We start from the raw sequence: 23,977 nt of genomic DNA, 5'->3' as shown, positions 1-23,977 counted from the left end.
CCCTCCTCGTTGTGGTGTTTGTGTCTGTTATCGAGTGTTAGTAGAGAGTGGAGTGCTTAATGTACATGTTATGAATTCTGTAAGTTTATTATTTTGTCATATCTGTTTTATATGGACTCCTCTCTCTCTCTCACACACACACACGTGTGCAGTGTAGAGATTTGAGCCACCCAAACATCTGCAGCGTCATTGGTGCTTGTCTGGAACCTCCACAGTTCTTTCTGCTGACTGAGTACTGTCCTAAAGGGAGCCTGCAGGTAACACACACACAACACACACACACACACACACACACACACACACACACACACAGACACACACACACACACACACCACTGCTTTAAATGCACATAACCCTCCCTTCACTGCTTCTTCAATACATCACGAGCATAAAGTCCAATTGCACCTCCCAAACTCCAGGACATTTTGAAGAATGGTTCCATTAAGCTTCACTGGAGCTTCAAGTTCTCCCTGATGCTGGACATTGTCAAGGTACATTTTCTCAAAACTCTCGATTTTTCATGCCGTATGAGTTACATAATGTCTATGGCTGTCTCTATGGGCGTGATACAAGGCAAACAAAACTGAAGTGGAAGTTGATATCAGTGTAATTCCAGTCTGTGGGGGAATTGGTCCTATCAAACTGAAATGTGTGTCTGCTTCAGGGGATGGACTACCTGCACCGCAGCCCCCTGCGCTCCCATGGTCACCTGTCGTCATCTAACTGTGTGGTGGATAGTCGCTTCGTCCTAAAGGTGACCGACCATGGCCTCAGTCTCCTCAGAAGACCCCCCGGCCAGGACGAGGAGGGCTGGTCTAAAAAACACTGGACATGTGAGTGTAGGGGTGCAACATTCCGGGTAACATTCCCCAAATTCTCAGGTTTCCCAGAAATCCCAGTTTCTCTGAATCAGGAGGGAATAAGCAGCATATCCAGAATCTTCCAACCAGGATTTCTGGAAAACCTTGGAATTTTGTAAAGTTACAATAAGGCGAAAGGGGAGAGAAAGACGAAATGAGAAGAGGGAGAAAGAAAGACAGAGAGAAAGAGATTACAGATACACAGTTGTAAACAGTATAACTAACAACAGGAGCTTCTCATACATTAAGCCCCTCTCTCTTCCCAGCCTTGCTGTGGAGGGCCCCGGAACTGCTGAGGGACAGCATGCCCTCCTCTGGCACCCAGAAGGGGGATGTCTACAGTTTTGGCATTATTGTTCAGGAGGTGGTGTACCGCAGGGGCCCTTTCCATATCCCCAACAACAACCTCGAGGCAAGAGGTATGTAAGAGAGAGACCCCCATACCTCGCTGCTCTGGGGTGTGTTCTCTCCTCCTCACTGTCTTATTCAACAGTCTCTCTCCCCCCCAGACATAGTGGAGAGGGTCAAGGCCGGGGTGTGTGTGGGGGGCGGAGGTAGCCCCCTCAGGCCCCACACGGACAGGGCAGAGTGTCCAGAGGGTGTGGAGGCTCTGATGGGGGCGTGCTGGAGTGAGAGGCCCAGTGACCGACCAGACTTCTCCTCCCTCAGAGTGACCGTAAAGAGACTCTGCCCCAGCTGGTGAGACACCGCAGTGCACAATCACATATACACTGAGTGTACAGAACATAACGAACATCTTCCTAATATTGAGTTGCACCCCCCTTTGCCCTCAGAAAAGCCTCAATTTGTTGAGGCATGGACTCTACAAAGTGTGGAAAGTGTTCCACAGGGATGCAGGCCAATGTTGACTCCAATGCTTCAAATCAAATCAAATCAAATGTCATTTGTCACATGCGCCCGAATACAACAGGTGTAGACCTTACAGTGAAATGCTTACTTACCAGCCCTTAACCAACAATGCAGTTTTAAGAAAATACCTAAAAAATTAAAAGTAGAAAAAGTATGAAATACAAAAAAAATGATTAACCTTTCTAGCGCAGCGGAACCCCTCGACAACATTCCGCTGAAAACGCAGCGTGCAAAATTCAAAAATATTTTTTAGAAGTATGTAACTTTCACACATTAACAAGTCCAATATAGCAAATGAAAGATAAACATCTTGGTAATCTACCCATCATGTCCGATTTCAGAAATGCTTTACAGCTAAAGCACAACATATGATTATGTTAGTTCAGAGCCAAGTCGAAAAAACACAGCCATTTTCCAGCCAAAGATAGGAGTCACAAAAAGCAGAAATATAGATAAAATGAATCACTAACCTTTGATGATCTTCATCAGATGACACTCATAGGACATCATGTTACACAATACATGTATGTTTTGTTCGATAATGTGCATATTTATATCCAAAAATCTCAGTTTACATTGGCGCGTTACGTGCAGTAATGTTTTGATTCCAAAACATCCAGTGATTTTGCAGAAATATTCATAATAAACATTGATAAAAGACACAAGTGGTATTCACAGAATTAAAGAGAGACTTCTCCTTAATGCAACCGCTGTGTCAGATTTCAAAAACACTTTACGGAAAAAGCATTATCTGAGAACGGTGCTCAGAACCCAAAACAGCCAGAGGAATATCCCACATTTTGGAATCAACAAAGTTAGAAACACCATAAATATTCACTTACCTTTGATTATCTTCATCAGAAGGCACTCCCAGGAATCCCAGTTTGACAATAAATGACTGATTTGTTTCATAAAGTTCCATCATTTATGTCCAAATAGCCACTTGCTGTTAGCGTGTTCAGCCCAGTAATCCATCTTCATGAGGCGCGAGTATTTCGTCCAGACAAAAACTCGAAAGGTTCCGTTGCAGTCCTTTAGAAACATGCCAAACGATGTATGGAATCAATCTTTAGGATGTTTTTAACATAAAACATCAATAATGTTCCAACCAGAGAATTCCTTTGTCTTCAGAAAAGCACTGGAACGAGAGGTAACTCTGTCGGAAGCTGGGTAGCCATTTGATCAGCTGTTCAGGAGTCTTATATCTTGGGGGTAGAAGCTGTTTTGAAGCCTCTTGGACCTAGACTTGATGCTCCGGTACCGCTTGCCGTGCAGGTAGCAGAGAGAACAGTCTATGACTAGGATGGCTGGAGTCTTTGACGATTTTTAGGGTCTTCCTCTGACACCGCCTGGTATAGAGGTCCTGGATGGCAGGAAGCTTGGCCCCGGTCATGTACTGGGCCGTACTTACTACCCTCTGTAGTGCCTTGCGGTTGGAGGCCGAGCAATTGCCATACCAGGCAGTGATGCTCTCGATGGTGTAGCTGTAAAATCTTTTGAGGATCTGAGGACCCATGCCAAACTTTTCAGTCTCCTGAGGGGAATAGGTTTTGTCGTGCCCTCTTGTCTTGGTGTGCTTGGACCATGTTAGTCCCACAGTTGTGCTAAGTTGGCTGGATGTCCATTGGGTGGTGGGCCATTCTTGATACACACAGGAAACTGTTGAGCGTGAAAAACCCAGCAGTGTTGCAGTTCTTGACACACTCAAACCGGTGTGCCTGGCACCTACTGTACAACCAACCGTACACCGCTCAAAGGCACTTAAAGCTGCAATATGTCACTTTTTGGGCTACCTGACCAAATTCACATAGAAGTGTTTGTTATAGATCTGTCATTCTCATTTAAAGCAAGTCTAAGAAGCGGTAGATCTATTCTATGTGCACTATGTCTATGCTTCCCGTTCTTATGTTTAGTTTTTGCGTCTTTTACTTTCGGTTTTATATATCAGCTTTAAACAGCTGAAAATAAAATAATTTTGATTATAGGAAAGATACAGTATTTCACAGCAATTTGGATGGTACAATGATTCTCTACACTATATATACTTGCTTGTTTTGTCACATAAATTTAAATTAGGCAAACTACTTGAATTTTAGCAACCAGGAAAAGGCAGAACTACTTCTGCATAGTGCATCTTTAAAACTTTTGTCTTGCCCATTCACCCTCTTAATGGCACACACACACAATCCATGTATCAATAGTCTCAAGGCTTAAAAATCCTTCTTTAACCTGTCTCCTCCCTTTCATCTGCACTGCTTGAAGTGAATTTAAGTGGATTCACCTGGTGAGTCTATGTCATGGAATGAGCAGGTGTTCCTAATGTTTTGTACACTGTGTATATCACAGATGTCAGAACAAGAACACAGTGATACAGTATTGTAACAAGATGTTTGAAGATCTTGTCGGTTCAACCCCATCACTCCGACCGTAAGATAGGATGTTTTTTTATTTATTGTTGCAGTTCAGTGTGTGTTTAGTACCCTGTGCTCTAAATGTTGTAGTGTCAAGGGCAATAAAGGCCCTGTTGGGACTAAAGATCTCTGAGAGGGCCGTTGGCCACGTTACACACAGACTGGGTTCAAATAATATTTGTTTTCTTTCAGACACTTTATCCGTGCATGCCTGGCACAATAGAACCAATAACATTGTCCCAAAATGTTCAACCATGCCCAACTGGCACTGCAGGCAGGCTGAAGCAAACGTTCAACGTATTTGAATAGCAAACCAATACTACTTGAACCCAGGTGATGTACTAGGAAAGAACAATAGAGAGTTGCAGAGTGGCGGAGGCTCCATTATACAGGTTAGGGATAAAACAGGGCAGACTCCTGGGAAAGAGAGAGGGAGAGAAAGAGAGGGAGAGAAAGAGAGGGAGAGAAAGAGAGAGAGAGAGAGAGAGAGAGGGACATGCAGTGCAGCACACACACAACACACACACACACACACACAACACACACACAACGTCTCTAGGGACAGGCACTGTCAACATGCATGACATTAATCCTGCTCAGAGATAGAGAGGGAGGGAGAGAAAAGGAAAGGAGGAGAAGGTAGCATGGGGAGCAACAGATAAGGAGAGGAGAGGTACAGAGGAAATACACACGCATATCCATGTGACAACCAACCAATCTTCCTTTGAGCATCCAACTAATACCCTTTCCTGTAGTGTGTGTGTGTGTGTGTGTGCCTGTGCCTATGAGCGCACCTTCATCTGTGCATGTGTGCATGTGCCATTGTCTGTGTTTTGTTTGTGTGTGTGTTTCTGAGTTCATACTGTATGTGTGTATGTTTTTGTGTGTGCATGCATGTACAGTGCATTATCCTCTCTAGGGTATGTGGGACGCTAGCGTCCCATCTGGCAAACATCCAGTGAGGTTGCAGAGAACCAAATTCAATTACAGAAATGCTCATTATAAAAATTCTGAAAACAAAACGTATTTTACATAGGTTTAAAGATTAACTTCTTGTTAAACCAACCACAGTGTCATATTTATAAAATGCTTTTCGGCGAAAGCATACCTAGCCCAGAACATACCTAGCCCAGAACATAGCCCAGTTGACAAATTATTACAAACAGTAACCAGCCAAGCAGACGCGTTACAAAACTCAGAAATAGAGATCAAATGAATCCCTTACCTTTGATGATCTTCATATGGTGGCAATCTGAAGACATTCATTTACTCAATAAATGTTCCTTTTGTTCGATGAAGTCTCTTTATATCCAAAAACCTCCGTTTTGTTAGCGTGTTTTCTTCAGTAATCCACAGGCTCAAACTCAGTCAAAACAATCAGAAAAAAAATCCAAATTGTATCTGTAAAGTTCATAGAAACATATCATGATTATATTCAATCCTCAGGTTGCTTTTTTTAGCCTAAATTATCTATAATATTTCAACCGGACAATAACGTCTTCAATATAAAAGGTAAACAAGAAATGCACATGCGCCTGAAAAAACTCTGCGTCACGTTAGGGTCCACTCGTTCAGACTGGTCTTACTCCCTCATTTATAAGACATCTAGTGGAAGGCATAGGAACTGCAAATGGAGTCCTAAGTCAATGGATACTGTAATGGCATTGAATAGAAAACTACAAAAACAAAAACAAAACTACTTCCTGAATGGATTTTTCTCAGGTTTTCATCTGCTAAATCAGTTGTTATACTCACAGACACTATTTTAGCAGTTTTGGAAACTTTAGAGTGTTTTCTATCCAAATCTACCAGTTATATGAATATAATATCTTCTGGGCCCGAGTAGCAGGCCGTTTAATTTGGGCATGGTTTTCATCCAAAATTCCGAATGCTGCCCCCTACCCTAGAGAGGTTAAGAAAGTATTCAGACCCGTTCCCTTTTCCTACATTTTGTTACGTTACAGCCTTATTCTAAAATGTATAAAATAAATAAAAAATCTCATCAATCTACAAACAATAACCCATAATGACAAAGTGAACACAGATTTTTAGATTTTTGTTGCAAATGTATTAAACATGGAAATAAGGTGTCTGTTTTTTATATGAAATAAGTTTTATCCACCAAGACTCTTCCTAGAGCTGGTCACCCGGCCAAACTGAGCAATCGGTGGAAACAAGACTCTATTGTCTGATGAAACCAAGATTGAACTCTTTGGCCTGAATGCCAAGCGACACGTTTGGAGGAAACCTTGCACCATCCCTAAGGTGAAGCGTGGTGACAGAATCATGCTGTGGGGATGGTTTTCAAAGGCAGGGACTGGGAGACTAGTCAGGACCGGGGGAAAGATTAACGGAGCAAAGTACAGAGAGATCCTTGATGAAAACCTGCTCCAGAGCACTCAGGACCTCAGACTGGGGTGAAAGTTCACCTTCCAACAGGACAATGGCCCTATGTACACAGCCAAGACAACACAGGAGTGGCTTCATGATGAGTCGCTGAATGTCCCTGAGTTGCCTAGCCAGAACCCGGACTTGAAACCGACCTAACATCTTTGGAGAGACCTGAAAATAGCTGTTCAGCGACGTTCCCCATCCAACCTATTCTTTATAAACTAGCAAAAATTACTACAAACCTGTTTTTGCTTTGTCATTATGAGATATTGTGTGTAGATTGATTGGGGGGGGGGGGGAGAGAATAGGTCTGTAATCTAACAAAATGTGGAAAAAGTCAAGGGGTCTGAATACTTTCCGAATGCACTGTATACGTTTGTGCTGCACAAGTGTGTGTTATTTGCTCATGTAATTGTGTGTCACCCAACAGCGTGGGCGAGAACATTCTGGATGACCTGCTGTCCCGCATGGAGCAGTATGCCACCAACCTGGAGGAGGTGGTCAGCGAGCGCACCGCCCAGCTCCTGGAGGAGAAGAGGAGGGCCGAGGGCCTCCTCACCCAGATGTTGCCACGGTAACACACTCCCACACACACTTGTCTCCTTTCGGTTTCGATGCAGATGAGGAAAGAAGGTTTGTTGATTGTAAATGAGCAACCTTTAAAAAAAATCTTCTGTCTTTATTTCTCTCTTTGTGTCTGTCTTTCTTTTTTGCTGGTATCATGTCTGCCTCTCCTTTGGCTAGCAGCCTGTCTTGTGGACACCTGGGTAGGGATGGATGACAACATGATCTTGTGTATATGAAACACCAGAGTATCATTGTCCACTTTTAGAAGCAGTGCGAAGTTCATGCGATCCCTCCATGTTTGTGTGTGTGTATGTGTGCGAGTGCTTCTGTCTGTCTGTGTGTGTCTGTTTAGATTTGGTTTCTGTATTTATAGATCGGTGGCTGTCCAGCTGATTGCTGGGAAGACGGTGCGGGCGGAAACCTACGACTCTGTCACCATCTATTTCAGTGACATCGAAGGATTCACCGCCATGTCGGCCAGCCTCACGCCAATGCAGGTAGTCAGATGACCTTGAACTTCCTGTCCCCGCACACTGAAAGGGGAACTAGATTTCGAGGGTGCATGTGTCTAAAATGGGGTTATAGGGCTCTGGTCAATGTACTGCACTTTATAGGGCAGTGGTATTCAAACTATACGAACAGCGGAGACCTGGGGACTCAGATCTCATTACACAACCTTAAAATCGATACATTTAGATTTTCTCAAACATTGTTGTATATTGCCCCATACAATAACATGTACTCTTGTTTTTTTTTCTCCCTAAATTATATATTTTTTATTTGGCGACCGCACTGCAGTTCCCCCGCGACCCCATGAGGGGACCCCGACTTTGAATATATAGGGAATAAGGTGCCATTTGGGACACAGACTTTAATTATTTCATATAGAAAGATGAGAAGAGCTACAGTGCCTTCAGAAAGTATTCACACCCCTTGACTTTTTCCACATTTTGTTGTGTTACAACCTGAATTTAAAATGGATTTAATTGAGATTTTGTGTCACTAATCTACACACAGTACCCCATCGTTACTAAGTAGAATTATGTTTTTAGAAATGTTTACAAATAAATTAAAAATTAAAAGCTGAAATGTCTTAAGTGTCAGTAGGTGTTCAACCCAAAGTCCAAGTACTCAAAAGTGGAGCTGCAGTTTTTGTGGTAGGCGTGTGTCTTTCCCATTGGAGAGAGGTCTGGGAGGGAGCACCTGTACTGAAACGGACATCAGAACACAACTTAAGACGTTATACATTAAATGCATTAAATAATACATTAATAACACATGCATAATGCATTTATAGCACATCGTAAGCCATTCATAACATTAAAATGCATTCGTAACACATTTATAAGACATCAAAAGACATTCGTAACACATCGAAGACATTGCAGAAACGCTGTTCTCTTTTATTTGAACAGCAGCTGAAACAGGACACATCCTTCCTCTGCATGAAAGATTAGTACCCTTTTCACACTATTGACCGACCCGAATGGTACTGTGCTGGCTGGGACATTTTCTTTTCACAATGTCCTTTCCCACACAGTTCCGAATCCAGTATCTATGCTTTGCTCTTCTCAGTAGTGTCTGCACATACTGTGCATCTCAAACATCCCATCTATTGCCATACTTTTGACCAGAACCCTATGGACACTCCTCAGAAGTAGTACACCTTATAGAGAATCCGGTGCCATTTGGAACGCAGGAATTGGCTGTAGTTAAACGATACTGTAGCATACTATGGTAAAAGGGATACAGACAGACAGTGTATTGATATTTCCCCTGGGGGCTGGTGCTATTACTGGGTCAGTCACTTGTAACCTAAGGTGTCAGACTCAAACAAAGAGTGGAACTGACGCGTAGACGCCTGCTATTTCTGGAAGTAACACACACAGCTGCATCTCAGCGGAAAATGTTTGTCACCTCCATGTATATTTCTGTGTGTATGTGCATTAGCGGTGCTTAGGTAAAATCTATAGGGATGCCAAGCCAGTAAAAAAAGCCATATTACAACCTATGTTGTGGTGTTTGTGCCGTTTGCCCTATAACCCATTAGTTCATATGCCACCGTGATATACAATAAGGCCGTGACAACAAAAAGAGAACAGTCACACAGTGGAGGAACAAATCCAACTGCAGATACGTCACAAAACTGGAGAGCAACATCTGTCTGGTGAAGTCCACCAAGCAAATATTGCATGTAACGAACAGTTACATGACCTGTAACATGGTCAAGCAAGTTCATGTTTTCGACAGTTTACTTCAAAGTATTCAGACCCCGTGACTTTTTCCACATTTTGTTATGTTACAGACATATTCTAAAATGGATACAAATAATATATACACTGCTCAAAAAAATAAAGGGAACACTTAAACAACACAATGTAACTCCAAGTCAATCACACTTCTGTGAAATCAAACTGTCCACTTAGGAAGCAGCACTGATTGACAATAAATTTCACATGCTGTTGTGCAAATGGAATAGACAACAGGTGGAAATTATAGGCAATTAGCAAGACACCCCCATTAAAGGAGTGGTTCTGCAGGTGGTGACCACAGACCACTTCTCAGTTCCTATGCTTCCTGGCTGATGTTTTGGTCACTTTTGAATGCTGGCGGTGCTTTCACTCTAGTGGTAGCATGAGACGGAGTCTACAACCCACACAAGTGGCTCAGGTAGTGCAGCTCATCCAGGATGGCACATCAATGCGAGCTGTGGCAAGAAGGTTTGCTGTGTCTGTCAGCGTAGTGTCCAGAGCATGGAGGCGCTACCAGGAGACAGGCCAGTACATCAGGAGACGTGAAGGAGGCCGTAGGAGGGCAACAACCCAGCAGCAGGACGACTACCTCCGCCTTTGTGCAAGGAGGAGCAGGAGGAGCACTGCCAGAGCCCTGCAAAATGACCTCCAGCAGGCGACAAATGTGCATGTGTCTGCTCAAATGGTCAGAAATAGACTTCATGAGGGTGGTATGAGGGCCCGACAACCACAGGTGGGGGTTGTGCTTACAGCCCAGCACCGTGCAGGACGTTTGGCATTTGCCAGAGAACACCAAGATTGGCAAATTCGCCACTGGCGCCCTGTGCTCTTCACAGATGAAAGCAGGTTCACACTGAGCACATGTGACAGACGTGACAGAGTCTGGAGATGCCGTGGAGAACGTTCTGCTGCCTGCAACATCCTCCAGCATGACCGGTTTGGCGGTGGGTCAGTCATGGTGTGGGGTGGCATTTCTTTGGGGGGCCGCACAGCCCTCCATGTGCTCGCCAGAGGTAGCCCGACTGCCATTAGGTACCGAGATGAGATTCTCAGACCCCTTGTGAGACCATATGCTGGTGCGGTTGGCCCTGGGTTCCTCCTAATGCAAGACAATGCTAGACCTCATGTGGCTGGAGTGTGTCAGCAGTTCCTGCAAGAGGAAGGCATTGATGCTATGGACTGGCCCGCCCGTTCCCCAGACCTTAATCCAATTGAGCACATCTGGGCCATCATGTCTCGCTCCATCCACCAACGCCACTTTGCACCACAGACTGTCCAGGAGTTGGTGGATGCTTTAGTCCAGGTTTGGGAGGAGATCCCTCGGGAGACCATCCGCTACCTCATCAGGAGCATGCCCAGGCGTTGTAGGGAGGTCATACAGGCACGTGGACTACTGAGCCTCATTTTGACTTGTTTTAAGGATATTACATCCAAGTTGGATCAGCCTGTAGTGTGGTTTTCCACTTTAATTTTGAGTGTGACTCCAAATCCAGACCTCCATGGGCTGATACATTTGATTTCCATTAATAATTTTTGTGTTATTTTGTTGTCAGCACATTCAACTATGTAAAGAAAAAAGTATTTAATAAGAATATTTCATTCATTCAGATCTAGGATGTGTTATTTTAGTGTTCCCTTTATTTTTTTGAGCAGTGTATATGTCAGCAATCTACACACCACACCCCATAATGACAAATCAAAAACGTTTAAAAAAAAACATTTTTGCAAATTTATGATTTTGAAAAAACAAAAATACATTATTTACATAAATATTAAGACCCTTTGCTTTGCGGCTCGAGATTGAGCTCAGGTGCAACCTGTTTCCATCGATCATCCTTGAGATGTTCCTACAAGTTGATTGGAGTCCACTTGTGTTAAATTCAATTGATTAGACATGATTTGGAAAGGAGCACAACTGTCTACAAAAGGTACCACAGTTGACAGTGCTTATCACAGCAAAAACCAAGCCATGAAGTCGAAGGAATTGTCCATAGAGCTCAGAGACAGGAGTGGCGAGACAGGAGCTTTCCTATGAACAATCAGGGAAGAGGGCTTTGGTCATGGAGGTGACCAAGTACCCAATGGTCACTCTGACAGAGCGCCAGAGTTCCTCTGTGGAGATTGGAAAACCTTCCAGAAGGAAGGCACCTAAAAACATGATTCTCTGGTCTGATGAAACCAAGATTGAACTCTTTGGCCTGAATGCCAAGCATCACGTCTGGAGGAAACCTGGCACCATTACTACAGTGAAGCATGGTGGTGGCAGCATCATGCTATGTGGATATTTTGCAGTGGCAGGAACTGGGAGACTAGTCAGAGAGATCATTGATAAAAACCTGCTCCAGAGTTCTCAGGACCTCAGACTGGGTCGAAGGTTCACCTTCCAACAGGAAAATGACCCTAAGCACACAGCCAAGACAACGCAGGAGTGGCTTCGGGACAAGACTCTGAATGTCCTTGAGTGGCCCAGCCAGAGCCCAGACTTGAACCTGATCGACATCTCTGGAGAGACCTGGAAATAGCTATGCAGCAACTCTCCCAATCCAACCTGACAGAGCTTGAGAGGATCCACAGAGAAGAATGGGAGAAACGCCATAAATACAGATGTGCCAAGCTTGTAGCATCATACCCAAGAAGACTCGAGGCTGTAGTCGCTGCCAAAGGTGCTTCAAAGTACTGAGGAAAGAGTTGAATGATAAATTAGCAAACATTTCTAAAAACCTGTGTTTGCTTTGCCATAATGGGGTGTTCTGTGTAGATTGATGAGGGAAAAACTATTCAATCTATTTTAGAATAAGGCTGTAACGTAACAAAATGTAGAAAAGTCTAGGGGTCTGAATACTTTCTGAAAAGCACTGTATAACGACTGGAGTTACTGTAAGTCATCACAAAGACAACAGGAGCACTGCATCTGCTATTCCAGCACTATTTACACTTAAACATTTAAACATCATCAAATCAACAAGGCTGTATATGCCAAGTAAAACCATTTTTTTAAACTCACCTACTTGTAGACTAGTTGAACGCCAATGCCATCCTCCTTTCTTTAGTTTTGGCAAAACGGTCTATGGTTCTGTCATACAGTATGATTTTACTTTTAGTTTTCATAGGCTACCTAGCTAAAATGCCTGCTAGCCAAATTACTCGCGTGGGCAACAATCAACCAGCTAAGTTAACTAGCTAGTTAACGTTAGCCTACTAGGCAGTCTGCTTGAACTAATAACACACAAACAATGATGCTTTTTTTGACTTTATTGAACACACCGTGTAAACATTCACAGTGCAGTGTGGAAAAAATATGTGAACCCTTGGATTTAATAACTGGTTAACCTCAACCAAACATTTTCTATAGTTGCGGATCAGACCTGCACAACGGTCAGGAGGAATTTTGGACCATTCCTCTTTACAAAACTGTTTCAGTTCAGCAATATTCTTGGGATGTCTGGTGTGAACCGCTCTCTTGAGGTCATGCCACAGCATCTCAATTGGGTTGAGGTCATGACTCTGACTGGGCCACTCCAGAAGGCGTATTTTCTTCTGTTGAAGCCATTCTGTTGTTGATTTACTTCTGTGTTTTGGGACGTTGTCCTGTTGCATCACACAACTTCTGTTGAGCTTCAATTGGCGGACAGATAGCCTAACATCCTCCTGCAAAATGTCTTGATAAACTTGGGAATTCATTTTTCCGTCGATGATAGCAAGCTGTCCAGGCCCTGAGGCAGCAAAGCAGCCCCAAACCATGATGCTCCCTCCACCATACTTTACAGTTGGGATGATGTTTTGATGTTGGTGTGCTGTGCCTTTTTTTCTTCATAGAGTGTTGTGTGTTCCTTCTAAACAACTCAACTGTAGTTTTATCTGTCCACAGAATATTTAGCCAGTAGCGCTGTGGAACATCCAGGTGCACTTTTGCAAACTTCAGACGTGCAGCAATATTTTTAATGGACAGCAGTGGCTTCTTCCGTCGTGTCCTCCCATGAACACCATTCTTTTTTTGTGTTTTACGTATCGTGGACTCATCAACAGAGATGTTAGCATGTTCCAGAGATTTCTGTAAGTCTTTAGCTGACACTCTGGGATTCTTCTTAACCTCATTGAGCATTCTGCTCTGTGCTCTTGCAGTCATCTTTGCAGGATGGCCACTCCTAGGGAGAGTAGCAACAGTGCTGAACTTTCTCCATTTATAGACAATTCGTCTTACCGTGGACTGATGAACATCAAGGCTTTTAACGATACTTTTGTAACCCTTTCCAGCTTTATGCAAGTCAACAATTCTTAATCTTAGGTCTTCTAAGATCTCTTTTGTTCGAGGCATGGTTCACATCAGGCAATGATTCTTGTGAATAGCAAACTCAAATTTTGTGAGTTTTTTTATAGAGCAAGGCAGCTCTAACCAACATCTCCAATCTCGTCTCATTGATTGGTCTCCAGGTTAGCTGACTCCTGACTCCAATTAGCTTTTGGAGAAGTCCTTAACCTAGGTTTTCATATACTTTTTCCTACCTACACTGTGAATGTTTAAATGATCTATTCAATATAGGGAAGAAAAATACAATAATTTGTGTGTTATTAGTTTAAGCACACTATGTTTGTCTTTTGTGACTTAGATGAAGATCAGATCAAATTTGATGACCAATATATGCAGAAATACAGGTAATTCCTAAGGGTTCACCTACTTTTTCTTGCCACTGTACATATGCAACTTCAAAAACTTCAATCAGGCCAGTGGCACAATATATGAATATATGGTTAGATCAGAATCTCTATCATAATCATTGGCCTGGACAGAGAATGAAGTCAAAACCACAAGGCCAAATCCACATCTCCATCCATGGCTTAGGAATAGGCCGATTTAGCAAGCTAGCTAATGCAGGACATCAACACAAGCAGACCAGAAACAGACACGTTTTTTTGACCATTATGATGTTTTGCTTAGGATGTGATTTGATTGGTGTGAAGCCAAATCCAAACTGACCTCTCTTGGGGGCGATTTGCTGCGCCAGGACAACCCACAGTTGAGCTCAGCTCAATGCTGATTGGCTAATTATTTTATATATTTTCTTCTCAAGGGAGGCCAAATGAAAATGATGAACACACAGAGAGATGAAAGAGAAATTATTATTAATACATTTTTATTGATCAAATATTTGAGGAAGCTTGGCTTCCCTTGGCAACCATGAATACACACCGCTGTGTGTGTGTGTGTGTGTGTGTGTGTGTGTGTGTGTGTGTGTGTGTGTGTGTGTGTGTGTGTGTGTGTGTGTGCATATATAGGATCTTCATTTGATCACCATGTTGAAGAAGAACTACCCTAACTTGTAGTGTATTTGAGGTTTAAAAAGGCTACTGAAGTTTGTAATCAACCCCCACAAAAATGTCTATTAATTATAATCCGCATAATAATTCACATTTCTGGTTGCTGCGGGATTATTTTCCTGCTGTAGTGAACTGGCTCAAATTAAGATCTTACATCTGTGTTCATGCATGTGAGATGAGACCAAAAAATTCCTCAATGCTGAAAGTTTCTTTCCCTTTAGGTGGTGAATGTGCTGAATGACCTGTACACGTACTTTGACAATATCATCGACCACCACGATGTTTACAAGGTAGACCAACAATCCACAGATGTAGGATCTTAATTTGATCACTATTTTGTTGCTGAGAATGTTCCAGCAAAGCAGGAAATGCAAACTTGTTTGTATTTCCACTTAGAAATTTCAGACTTGATTTCCCCTAATGAAAAATGTATCAACCCCTACAAAAATGTCCATTAATTATAATCCGCATATTAATTCACATTTGCTGAAATTAAGATCCTACATCTATATTGCTTGTTATATGGTTTCCATGTGTTTGATGCCATTCCATAGCTCCGTTCTGGCCATTATTGGGAGCCGTTCTCCCCTCAGCAGCCTCCTGTGCTGTATAGATTGTAAATGTACTGTTCAATGTGTGTAATGTTGTATGCATGTAATATGTCTGTTTTTACCTTTTTACCCTGTAGGCCAGAGCGCTGAAGTCTAATTGTCATTTTGTGACAATACAATTATCTTATCTCCTTGATCTGAGTGGGATCGACATGGACTACTGTCCCATCAAAATGGATGACCTTTACCATCCTCTTTTTCAGGTGGAGACCATTGGCGACGCGTACATGGTGGTATCTGGCCTGCCCATTAGAAACGGGGACGACCATGCGAAGGAGATCGCCCGCATGTCTCTGGCAGTGGTGCGGGGTATGAGACAGTACAACAGTCCACACGTGCCCCAGCAGCAGCTCAAAGTCCGCATTGGACTCCACTCAGGTACAAAGCCCATCCTAAACTAAGATAAACTGTAGTCTTAAGGATAAGAAACACCCTAACGAACGTCGGCCATCCGCAGTAGATCATCTGCTGGGTTTTTGATGAAGTGTGGCGATTTCATCATGTAGAATCTTTGGGAAATGAACAGGAAATGTTGTTTTGTGGTCAGAGGCGATAGGACAGCCAACCGCTTCGAACTGTTCGCCAGCACACCCTGTTTTTGGCCTTTAAAATCTGTCTCTCAGGTCCATGTGTGGCTGGTGTAGTGGGACTGAAGATGCCCCGGTTCTGTTTGTTCGGAGACACAGTTAACACTGCCTCGCGGATGGAGTCGCACGGCTCACGTAAGCTCACATCACGACTTTCTATACTATCAAAAAATGTCTCCCTTCATTCAAAATGTCTACGAGGAAAATATGCAAATCACATACAAAATAAAGGCTTTTAGGAGTTAAAGCTAGAGTGCCTTCACTGCCTCGAATGAAATATATATATTTTATTGCCAAAAAAAGAATATCATTTTTATTTTATTGCCTTTCATCCAAAGTGCACCCTTCCTAATACTCTGATAATGAACCCTGTATGCTACAGTAAGAAGCACTCCTACTACCACCAACCATTCTCTTCAGTATTCATTATGTCTCTGCTGTTCTCAAAGGTTCTTGAAACCACTGCATTCCGAATTAGTGCTTTTGCCAAAATCAAAACCTAACATTCCGTGTAGAGGGTCGGCACTCCAAAAAGAGAGTGGTTATTTGATGATATTTATTAATTTCAAAGGCGACAAGAGTAAAACAAACATTTTGACTGTAAGGTGTTTATTGTTTATTGTCCTCTTCAGCATTGAAGATACATGTGAGCAGCTCCACTAAAGCTCTCCTGGACACATTTAGGACATTCCGCTGTGAGCTGAGAGGAGACATCCACATGAAGGTACAGGAGCTGTTTACACACATAAATATCGTAGAGGGACACACTTACACACCCACAACATCCTGCACTTAGGCCTACCTCTAAACCACCATCTCTGACATCAGCTAAATGAAATCATGGTTTCAAAAAGAATGGGTTGTCTTTTTAGTTTGTGACTTGTGAGCTTAAAGACACATTTCCTGTGAGTTAATGGACATTAAAGTACATCTTATCGTACCTTATCTTATATCATTAGTGATAAAACCAGGGGTCGTGTCCAAGTGAGGGGAGACGATTCTAAAAACTCTGATGTAATGACCTGATACAAATATGTTTCCCCTATAGCTTGGTGAGATGGCTTTAGGTATATGCACTGGTTCAGGCTAACAAAGCATTTACAAGTAGACCAATTCCGCTAGGACTTTGCAGATCATTCTGTAGATGGAGAAGAAGATAAATCCAAATTAAACAAATGGGTTACTGCTTTTTGTATGACCCCTATCTCCTCTAATTTGTATCTATTAAGGAGGATACACAAAAGCATACAAAGCATGCAGCATGTTTGTAAAGTAGCGGCCATTTTAGTTGATTGGCCACAGCTGGGGCATGGGATAAAAATAAGTTTGGCTGCTTTTGACAGCTTTTTATATTGAAGGCAATTTCTAAGTTTGTCCACTAAAAATGTTCCCTCTCTTTGTTTTATTGCAGGGGAAGGGGCTTGTGAGGACATTCTGGCTTTTGGGAGAAGACCAATGAAAATGTTATGTTTTCAGTAATTTGATTTGGTCCGTCTCTCAGGAGTAAAGATCAAATCTTTAAAAATAAAAAAAATCTGATGTACAGTTGATGTCGGAAGTTTGCGTACACTTAGGTTGGAGTCATTAAAACTCGTTATTCAACCACTCCACAAATGTCTTGTTAAAAAACTGTAGTTTTGGCAAGTCGGTTAGGACAGCTACTTTGTGCATGACACAAGTCATTTTTCCAACAAATGTTCACAAACAGATTATTTCACTTATAATTCACTGTATCACAATTCCAGTGGGTCAGAAGTTTACATACACTAAGTTGACTGTGCCTTCAAACAGCTTGTAAAATTCCAGAAAATGATGTCATGGCTTTAGAAGCTTCTGATAGGCCAATTTGAGTCAATTGGAGGTGTACCTGTGGATCTATTTCAAGGCCTACCTTCAAACTCAGTGCCTCTGCTTGACATCATGGGAAAATCAAAGAAATCAGCCAAGACCTCAGAAAAAAATTGTAGACCTCCACAAGTCTGGTTCATCCTTAGGAGCAATTTCCAAACGCCTGAAGGTACCACATTCATCTGTACAAACAATAGTACGCAAGTATAAACACCATGGGACCAAGCAGCCGTCATACCGCTCAGGAAGGAGACGCGTTCTGCCTCCTAGACATGAACGTACTTTGGTGCGAAAAGTGCAAATCATCCCAGAACAACAGAAAAGGACCTTGTGAAGATGCTGGAGGTAACAGGTACAAAAGTATCTATTTCCTCAGTAATACAAGTCCTATATCGACATAACCTGAAAGGCCGCTCAGCAACGAAGAAGCCACTGCTCCATAACCTCCATAAAAAAGCCAGAATACGGTTTGCAACTGCACATGGGGACAAAGATTGCACTTTTTGGAGAAATATCCTCTGGTCTGATGAAACAAAATTAGAACTGTTTGGCCATAATGAGCATCATCATGTTTGGAGAAAAAAGAGGGAGGCTTGCAAGCCGAAGAACACCATCCCAACCGTGAATCACGGGGGTGGCAGCATCATGTTTTGGGGGTGCTTTGCTTCACCCAACTTATTGTGGGAAGCTTGTGGAAGGCTACCTGAAACGTTTGACCCAAGTTAAGCAATTTAAAGGGAATGCTACCAAATACCAATTGAGTGTATGCAAACTTCTGACCCACTGAGAATGTGATGAAAGAAATAAAAGCTGAAATAAATCATTCTCTCTACTATTATTCTGACATTTCACATTCTTAATAAAATGGTGAACCTAAACAGGGAATTTTAACTCGGATTAAATGTCAGGAAATGTGAAAAACTGAGTTTAAATGTATTTGGCTAAGGTGTATGTAAACATCCAACTTCAACTGTGTTTGTATGTACTGCAGCTTATTCCATTACATTTTTTTGTGGTTGCAATCTGTAGTTTGAGTGCAATGTCAAGGATCACTGAGCAAATGCTTATTCTTTGAAAAACAGATGTAATATCAACGCTATCACCGTTCCGACTCTTGGATGTTGTGTAATGTACAGCATTTTCTCTACCTTTATGTTTTTTGTATGGCTTCTTATTTATTGGTTCACTTTTAAAGAGCCAGCTCTATTCACTAGAGTTGTTATATATTTCAACATTATTTTATATACAGTATATATTTTTCAAATCTTATGTAATCACAAAAAAACTAAAAAACAATTTATATATATATATATTGTTTCACAAATGATTGATGTGTGAGACTCTAGTAGAGTGGAACATATCTGTCATGTTATGTGATCCACTACATTTCTCACAACATTTCTTTGTTAAGAACCAATTTGGATAGATTACGCAACTAATGAAGCTCTTTTATTGAGCAGTGATAATGGTAATTTGACTCTGTACCAGAGTGATAAGCTAGTTCAGCTTAGTTCACTTCCTAAACGGGTGCAGCCTGTGTCAGCACATTTTAATGGAAAACATTGTTTATCATTGTTTTGACTCAGTGGCAGATCGTTTAGGAGAGATCAATCGTTAGGACTAAATTAGACTTGACAATAACAGGCCATTCAGGCCATTGACCGACAGCACACACACAGACACACACACACACACTCACTCCCCTACTCTTCTATCAAGTACCTACCTAGGACCAGCTTGATCATTAGGGCCACCGCTAAAAGCTCTGGAGAGTGCAGTCTCTTAATTATCGCCTTGAAATGGCTTTGAAGATTGGATCTTAATGTTGCTTCAAATTACAGTTGTTGAAATGAACTTCTTTTGATGCAACATTCTTCTCTCTTGGCCTTTGCTGCTGGTTTCTATGCGGCAAAACAAAATAAAGGACTTTGGTCCTGTCCCATGTTATTTTGGTTTCTGTCAACGGGGTTTCATCTGACCATGCATCACCTTTCAAGACTTGTGATTTCCCAGGAAAAGAGTAACTGACAACAAAATGAATCAATTTATTAAAGAAGATCAAGGAGAAATTTAAACTGATCAGCCAGGAAGTTTTGAGCTTGCCAATCCAATAGTTAGAGAGTGCATACAGGGAAAACAACAATTAGAAATGGCATGCACTGTTCAGTTGTACACTAGATTTGGCTTGCGTTTTGGATAGCAGCCGGATGCTACATTGAATACTATGGCAAGTTAAGATCATGAAAGCTACAATGTGACGTCGATAGACCATTTCTAAAGGGAAAATGACTCATAAACTTTTACTTCCTGGTCCTCCTTCCTGGGATTGCCTTCCCTGAAATGGGCCTCTTTCCAAATGGCACTCTATTACCTCAGCCTATAAATTGTAAGTACTATGTAAGGAATCAAAAGTAGTGCACTATATAGGGAATATAGTGCCGTTTGGAACACAGACATAGTCCTACTGATGCAACTAAACTCCTAAGTCAGCGTTTCCAAAACTCAGTCCTGGGTACCCCAAGGGGTGCACCTTTTAGTGAGGGAGGAGGGACAAAAGAGAGACAGATAAAGGTTAAAACCCTTACAAAAATGACTCATAACAGATGGCTTTAAAGGTTGCTCTGCATGCTTGAAGATTGTCCATTGAAAAGGTGATCCTAGTGTGTCATAGTTTAAGGTTCTTTTATTGATCTAAAATGCCAGGCTTTGTATTTCTTAAAGCACTACGTTCACCCTCAGTGTGACTATTTAAAGGTGGCCCACTTGGACAGTTTTCTTTCTTGTCTACTGTTATGGTCTAGTCTGGTCAGGTCTCAAACCTTTATTAAGCAGTTCCCCAAAATATTTTTGATGAATGTTTTATTTAACATGAACCTTTAGTAAACATTTACCCCCCTTTAATGTGTGTTTTTTGATGTGTGTTCTTAAGAATATATACAGTATGTTAATAGGGAACATTATTGCACCAGCTATTGTTGTTTAGAGACGAGGACCAGTCTTCTGCTATCCTTGATTCAATACAGGTTTTTAGTCTGTGGAGTTGACATTTCATACGCATTAGGTGTCGGGTGGTACAGTACATCTAGTGTCCTTCCGAAATGGCACATTATTCCCTACATATCCATAGGGCCCTGGTCAAAAGTAGTGCACCATGTAGTGAATAGGGTGCCATTTGGGACACACCCCTAATAAAACTATTAATAATAAGTACATGGAAGACCTTTAGCAGTTAGGAAATGTGTCACATTTTGTATGATTGGATATTATGGAAGTGTATCAAAGGAACTTAGTCTGAATGCAGCACTGTATTAAAAGATTACGTTTTAATACACACAAATGTCTTATTTGAAAGCATCCCGACTTCATTAAAGGAACGCAGATGAGGATGAATTGATCCCTAATATACAAACTCATGAATATTGAATTGGTCTCCATAGCAATAGCAGTGAAATAGGATATGAAAGTGTAATTATGCACAGGGCTGAGATGGGTTTGACAAGCCTCACAAGACTCGTATGAAGTTGGTGCAGCCTCTTCTGCCAACTTTTGTCTGTAGCGTCCGAGCGGTTTGGGCTACACACTAATATGACCCCCCTGTCGGAGTCAGTCTGAGACGCTCACGAACATGATGGTGTTCTCCACAACCCTCACATGACTCGTCTGAAGGTCCCAATACCAGTAAAAAAAAATATGAAAGCATGTATGGAGATAGTTTAGTGCCTAAAATAATGAGATAAATAATCTTTATATTTCTCATATCTCTCAGATATAGGACAGACACTCCAGAACAAACTTCATTTCGATTTTTGGGGGGAATTATCTGTTGTTCCATGTAGTTGTCGTGATGTGATTAATGTGACAATGGCTATTTTATCAAATCAATGAACTATGTTTAATTATTACATGATTCAATTAATAATGTAACAATTAACTCATTAGTAACTTGGGGCACCACCAAAAAAGTTTGTTTAATGTGTTACCGTTTCTCGAATTAACTCAAGAATATATCAATGCCATCCATACTTATTTCCCTCAAAATGTAAATCAATTTATAACATTTTAGACATGCATTTTTCTGGATTTTTTTGTGTTATTCTGTCTCTCACTGTTCAAATAAACCTACCATTAAAATGATAGATGGATCATTTTTTTACCAGTGGGCAAACGTACAAAATCAGCAGGAGATCAAATACTTTTTCCCCCTCACTGTACATGTGGAAGCTATGCTCATGAAAAATTAACATGAAATATCACTCATTCGAAAAGAAATGCAACACACATTTACTCTTGTTTTCCTTTGTCATCTCTCTGTTGAAACCACTCGTCGGTCTATGGTGAGTAGTTCGATGTAAGTCTCTGGTTGTCCACCAGAGGTCACAATATTCTCAGTTGTAGTAGTTCATTACACTAGATCCTTCAAAGGTACACACGCGGTAAACAGCTGCAGACTGAAGGTTCCGATGTAGTCTTTATCTTCTTCGCTCGAAAGTTTGAGATTTATCATTTTCTGGTCTGGTAGTTTTAAACCATTTGAACGTATTCAGCTCACACTGCACATATACTGGTCTTGATGTTTTAAACAATTTTAACGTGTAGCCACCACTCCACACTTTCTGGTCTAGTAGTTTTAAACCATTTCAACGTGTAGCCACCGCTCCATGCTTTCTGTTCTAATGAAAATTTCGTTAGCAGTCATTTTATGCACTCACCTTGAAAGGCGGTTCCACCACGTTGTCACAATGCCTCACGTGGGCGTGGTCACTGACTGGGCAAAAGCTTACATGAAAAACAATTATGCTCTAGAAGGCTAAAATCACATTTAATGTTCACACAAATAGTTGAATATTTGATCACATAAGTTTTACAACATTTAGATGTAAATCAGATATCTGGGACGTATACAGTTGTAGAGTTAGTTATTTAGTTATACCGTCGTAATGATATCACAAAACAAACTTTTAACAGGATTTATTGTTTGGAATGGTTGGTGGGGATATAGACGTTTGGATTTGAAAACTAATGCTCCCATGTCCAATCTTTTGAGGTTTGAGATTTTGGCAATAGTCTCTCTCTACACACAAAGGATTTTTGACTTATCCATACTGCAGTGCAAGAGAGAGAAAGTTTACGACCGGTTGTTGATGTCAAAGAACCGGCCCCACTCCCCCTCTTCCTCTCTGGTGGGAGAGTGAGAGGGAGGGGGCTATCTTTGATCCTCACCCAGGAGCGAGAGTCATGACATAGTGAATCTGTTATTCAATGTGTTTCTATTGGCGAATAACAGAAATGCCAAATTACATTTTTCATCCAATAATTTTTTTATATATATATTTTTGATACCTTAATTCAAATTCAAATATCTAAATGATCCGTGGTATGACAGTCTTAAAACAATTCCATGTGTTAGTCTGGGTCACAGTGCCCTGGCCCTGCCCAGAGTAACAGTCAGAGACAATTAGACCTGGATTCAAATTGTACTTGTTTTCTTTCATGAGAGTTTGATTGAAAGTCCCTTCCCATCCTGCACTCTAGGCAGTTTCAATCAAATATTCAAAGTGTTTAGAAGAAAACAGATACTATTTGATCGCAGGTCGAGCGAGCCATCCGACTCCACTGTAATCCATCAATCTCTTGTGGCAGACAACTGATAGCCCTTTAACATTTAGAGGTACTTTTGGGGCAGTTTTTGGGGGATAAGGGTTGAGAGGATTTTGTAATTGGCCGTGAGTGTTTTTTCTGGGACTCACAGAAACAATTAGGTGCCATTGTTGTGAGAAAGGACCCATCTTGAGGGACACAAATAAACAATAGATCATATAAGTATTTTAGCCAAAGCAAGATAAGGTTACTTGAGCATGGTTTACTCCACCGACTCGCCTCTGTTACATCAGTTGCACATTGACAACATTAAAACATATTCTGCCCCACCATAACCCTCATGCTGCCTCTTCCTATAATAGTATGCGTGATCATGTTCTCGATTAAACAGCCAGGCCAATTAAACCCCCTTGAGTGAGCATAACAAATCGCCCAAGAATCCAACCACGTCCTTCCTTTTCAAAAGCAACAGATGTGCCCGCCGACCATCTCTTCCTCACCTTTCCTCTCCTCTCCGCTGCGGAGGGAAACACTCACATTACACATATGAATGACTGGTCTGAAAAAACACTAGTTGGGCAAGCGAACAAGGCCTTTCATCCCTGCTTAATTAAAAAACTCCCGGCATGGTTAATTAATTCAAATACATCCGCCATGCTACACTT

The 23,977-nt window shown here is 41.7% G+C and overlaps 1 protein-coding gene across 4 annotated transcripts in view; it reads left to right on the top strand.

The window, feature by feature from the left end:
- Window positions 1-20,615, top strand: part of si:dkey-37g12.1 (atrial natriuretic peptide receptor 1) — a 36,674-nt gene extending 16,059 nt beyond the window's left edge. For 2 of the 4 annotated variants that reach the window (XM_021619122.3, XM_090187183.1), the window contains exons 16-26: window positions 153-257; window positions 421-492; window positions 666-834; window positions 1,128-1,280; window positions 1,371-1,560; window positions 6,964-7,107; window positions 7,474-7,597; window positions 15,483-15,657; window positions 15,903-16,001; window positions 16,499-16,590; window positions 17,278-17,411. In XM_021619122.3, the coding sequence (XP_021474797.2) occupies window positions 153-257; window positions 421-492; window positions 666-834; window positions 1,128-1,280; window positions 1,371-1,560; window positions 6,964-7,107; window positions 7,474-7,597; window positions 15,483-15,657; window positions 15,903-16,001; window positions 16,499-16,590; window positions 17,278-17,325 (1,371 nt within the window). In that variant the 3' untranslated portion in view covers window positions 17,326-17,411. Of the gene's footprint in view, window positions 1-152; window positions 258-420; window positions 493-665; window positions 835-1,127; window positions 1,281-1,370; window positions 1,561-6,963; window positions 7,108-7,473; window positions 7,598-14,889; window positions 14,959-15,482; window positions 15,658-15,902; window positions 16,002-16,498; window positions 16,591-17,277 lie in introns of all 4 variants that reach the window. The other 2 variants (XM_021619121.3, XM_090187182.1) reach the window with 2 other exon arrangements.
- Window positions 20,616-23,977: the final 3,362 nt, after the last annotated feature.

Source organism: Oncorhynchus mykiss, chromosome 10 (genome assembly GCF_057628025.1).
Source record: "Oncorhynchus mykiss isolate SJ-2025 chromosome 10, ASM5762802v1, whole genome shotgun sequence".
Classification (NCBI taxonomy): Eukaryota; Metazoa; Chordata; class Actinopteri; order Salmoniformes; family Salmonidae; genus Oncorhynchus; species Oncorhynchus mykiss.
Note: the sequence above shows the minus strand (reverse complement) of the source record. Positions and strands in the feature narration are given on the sequence as shown.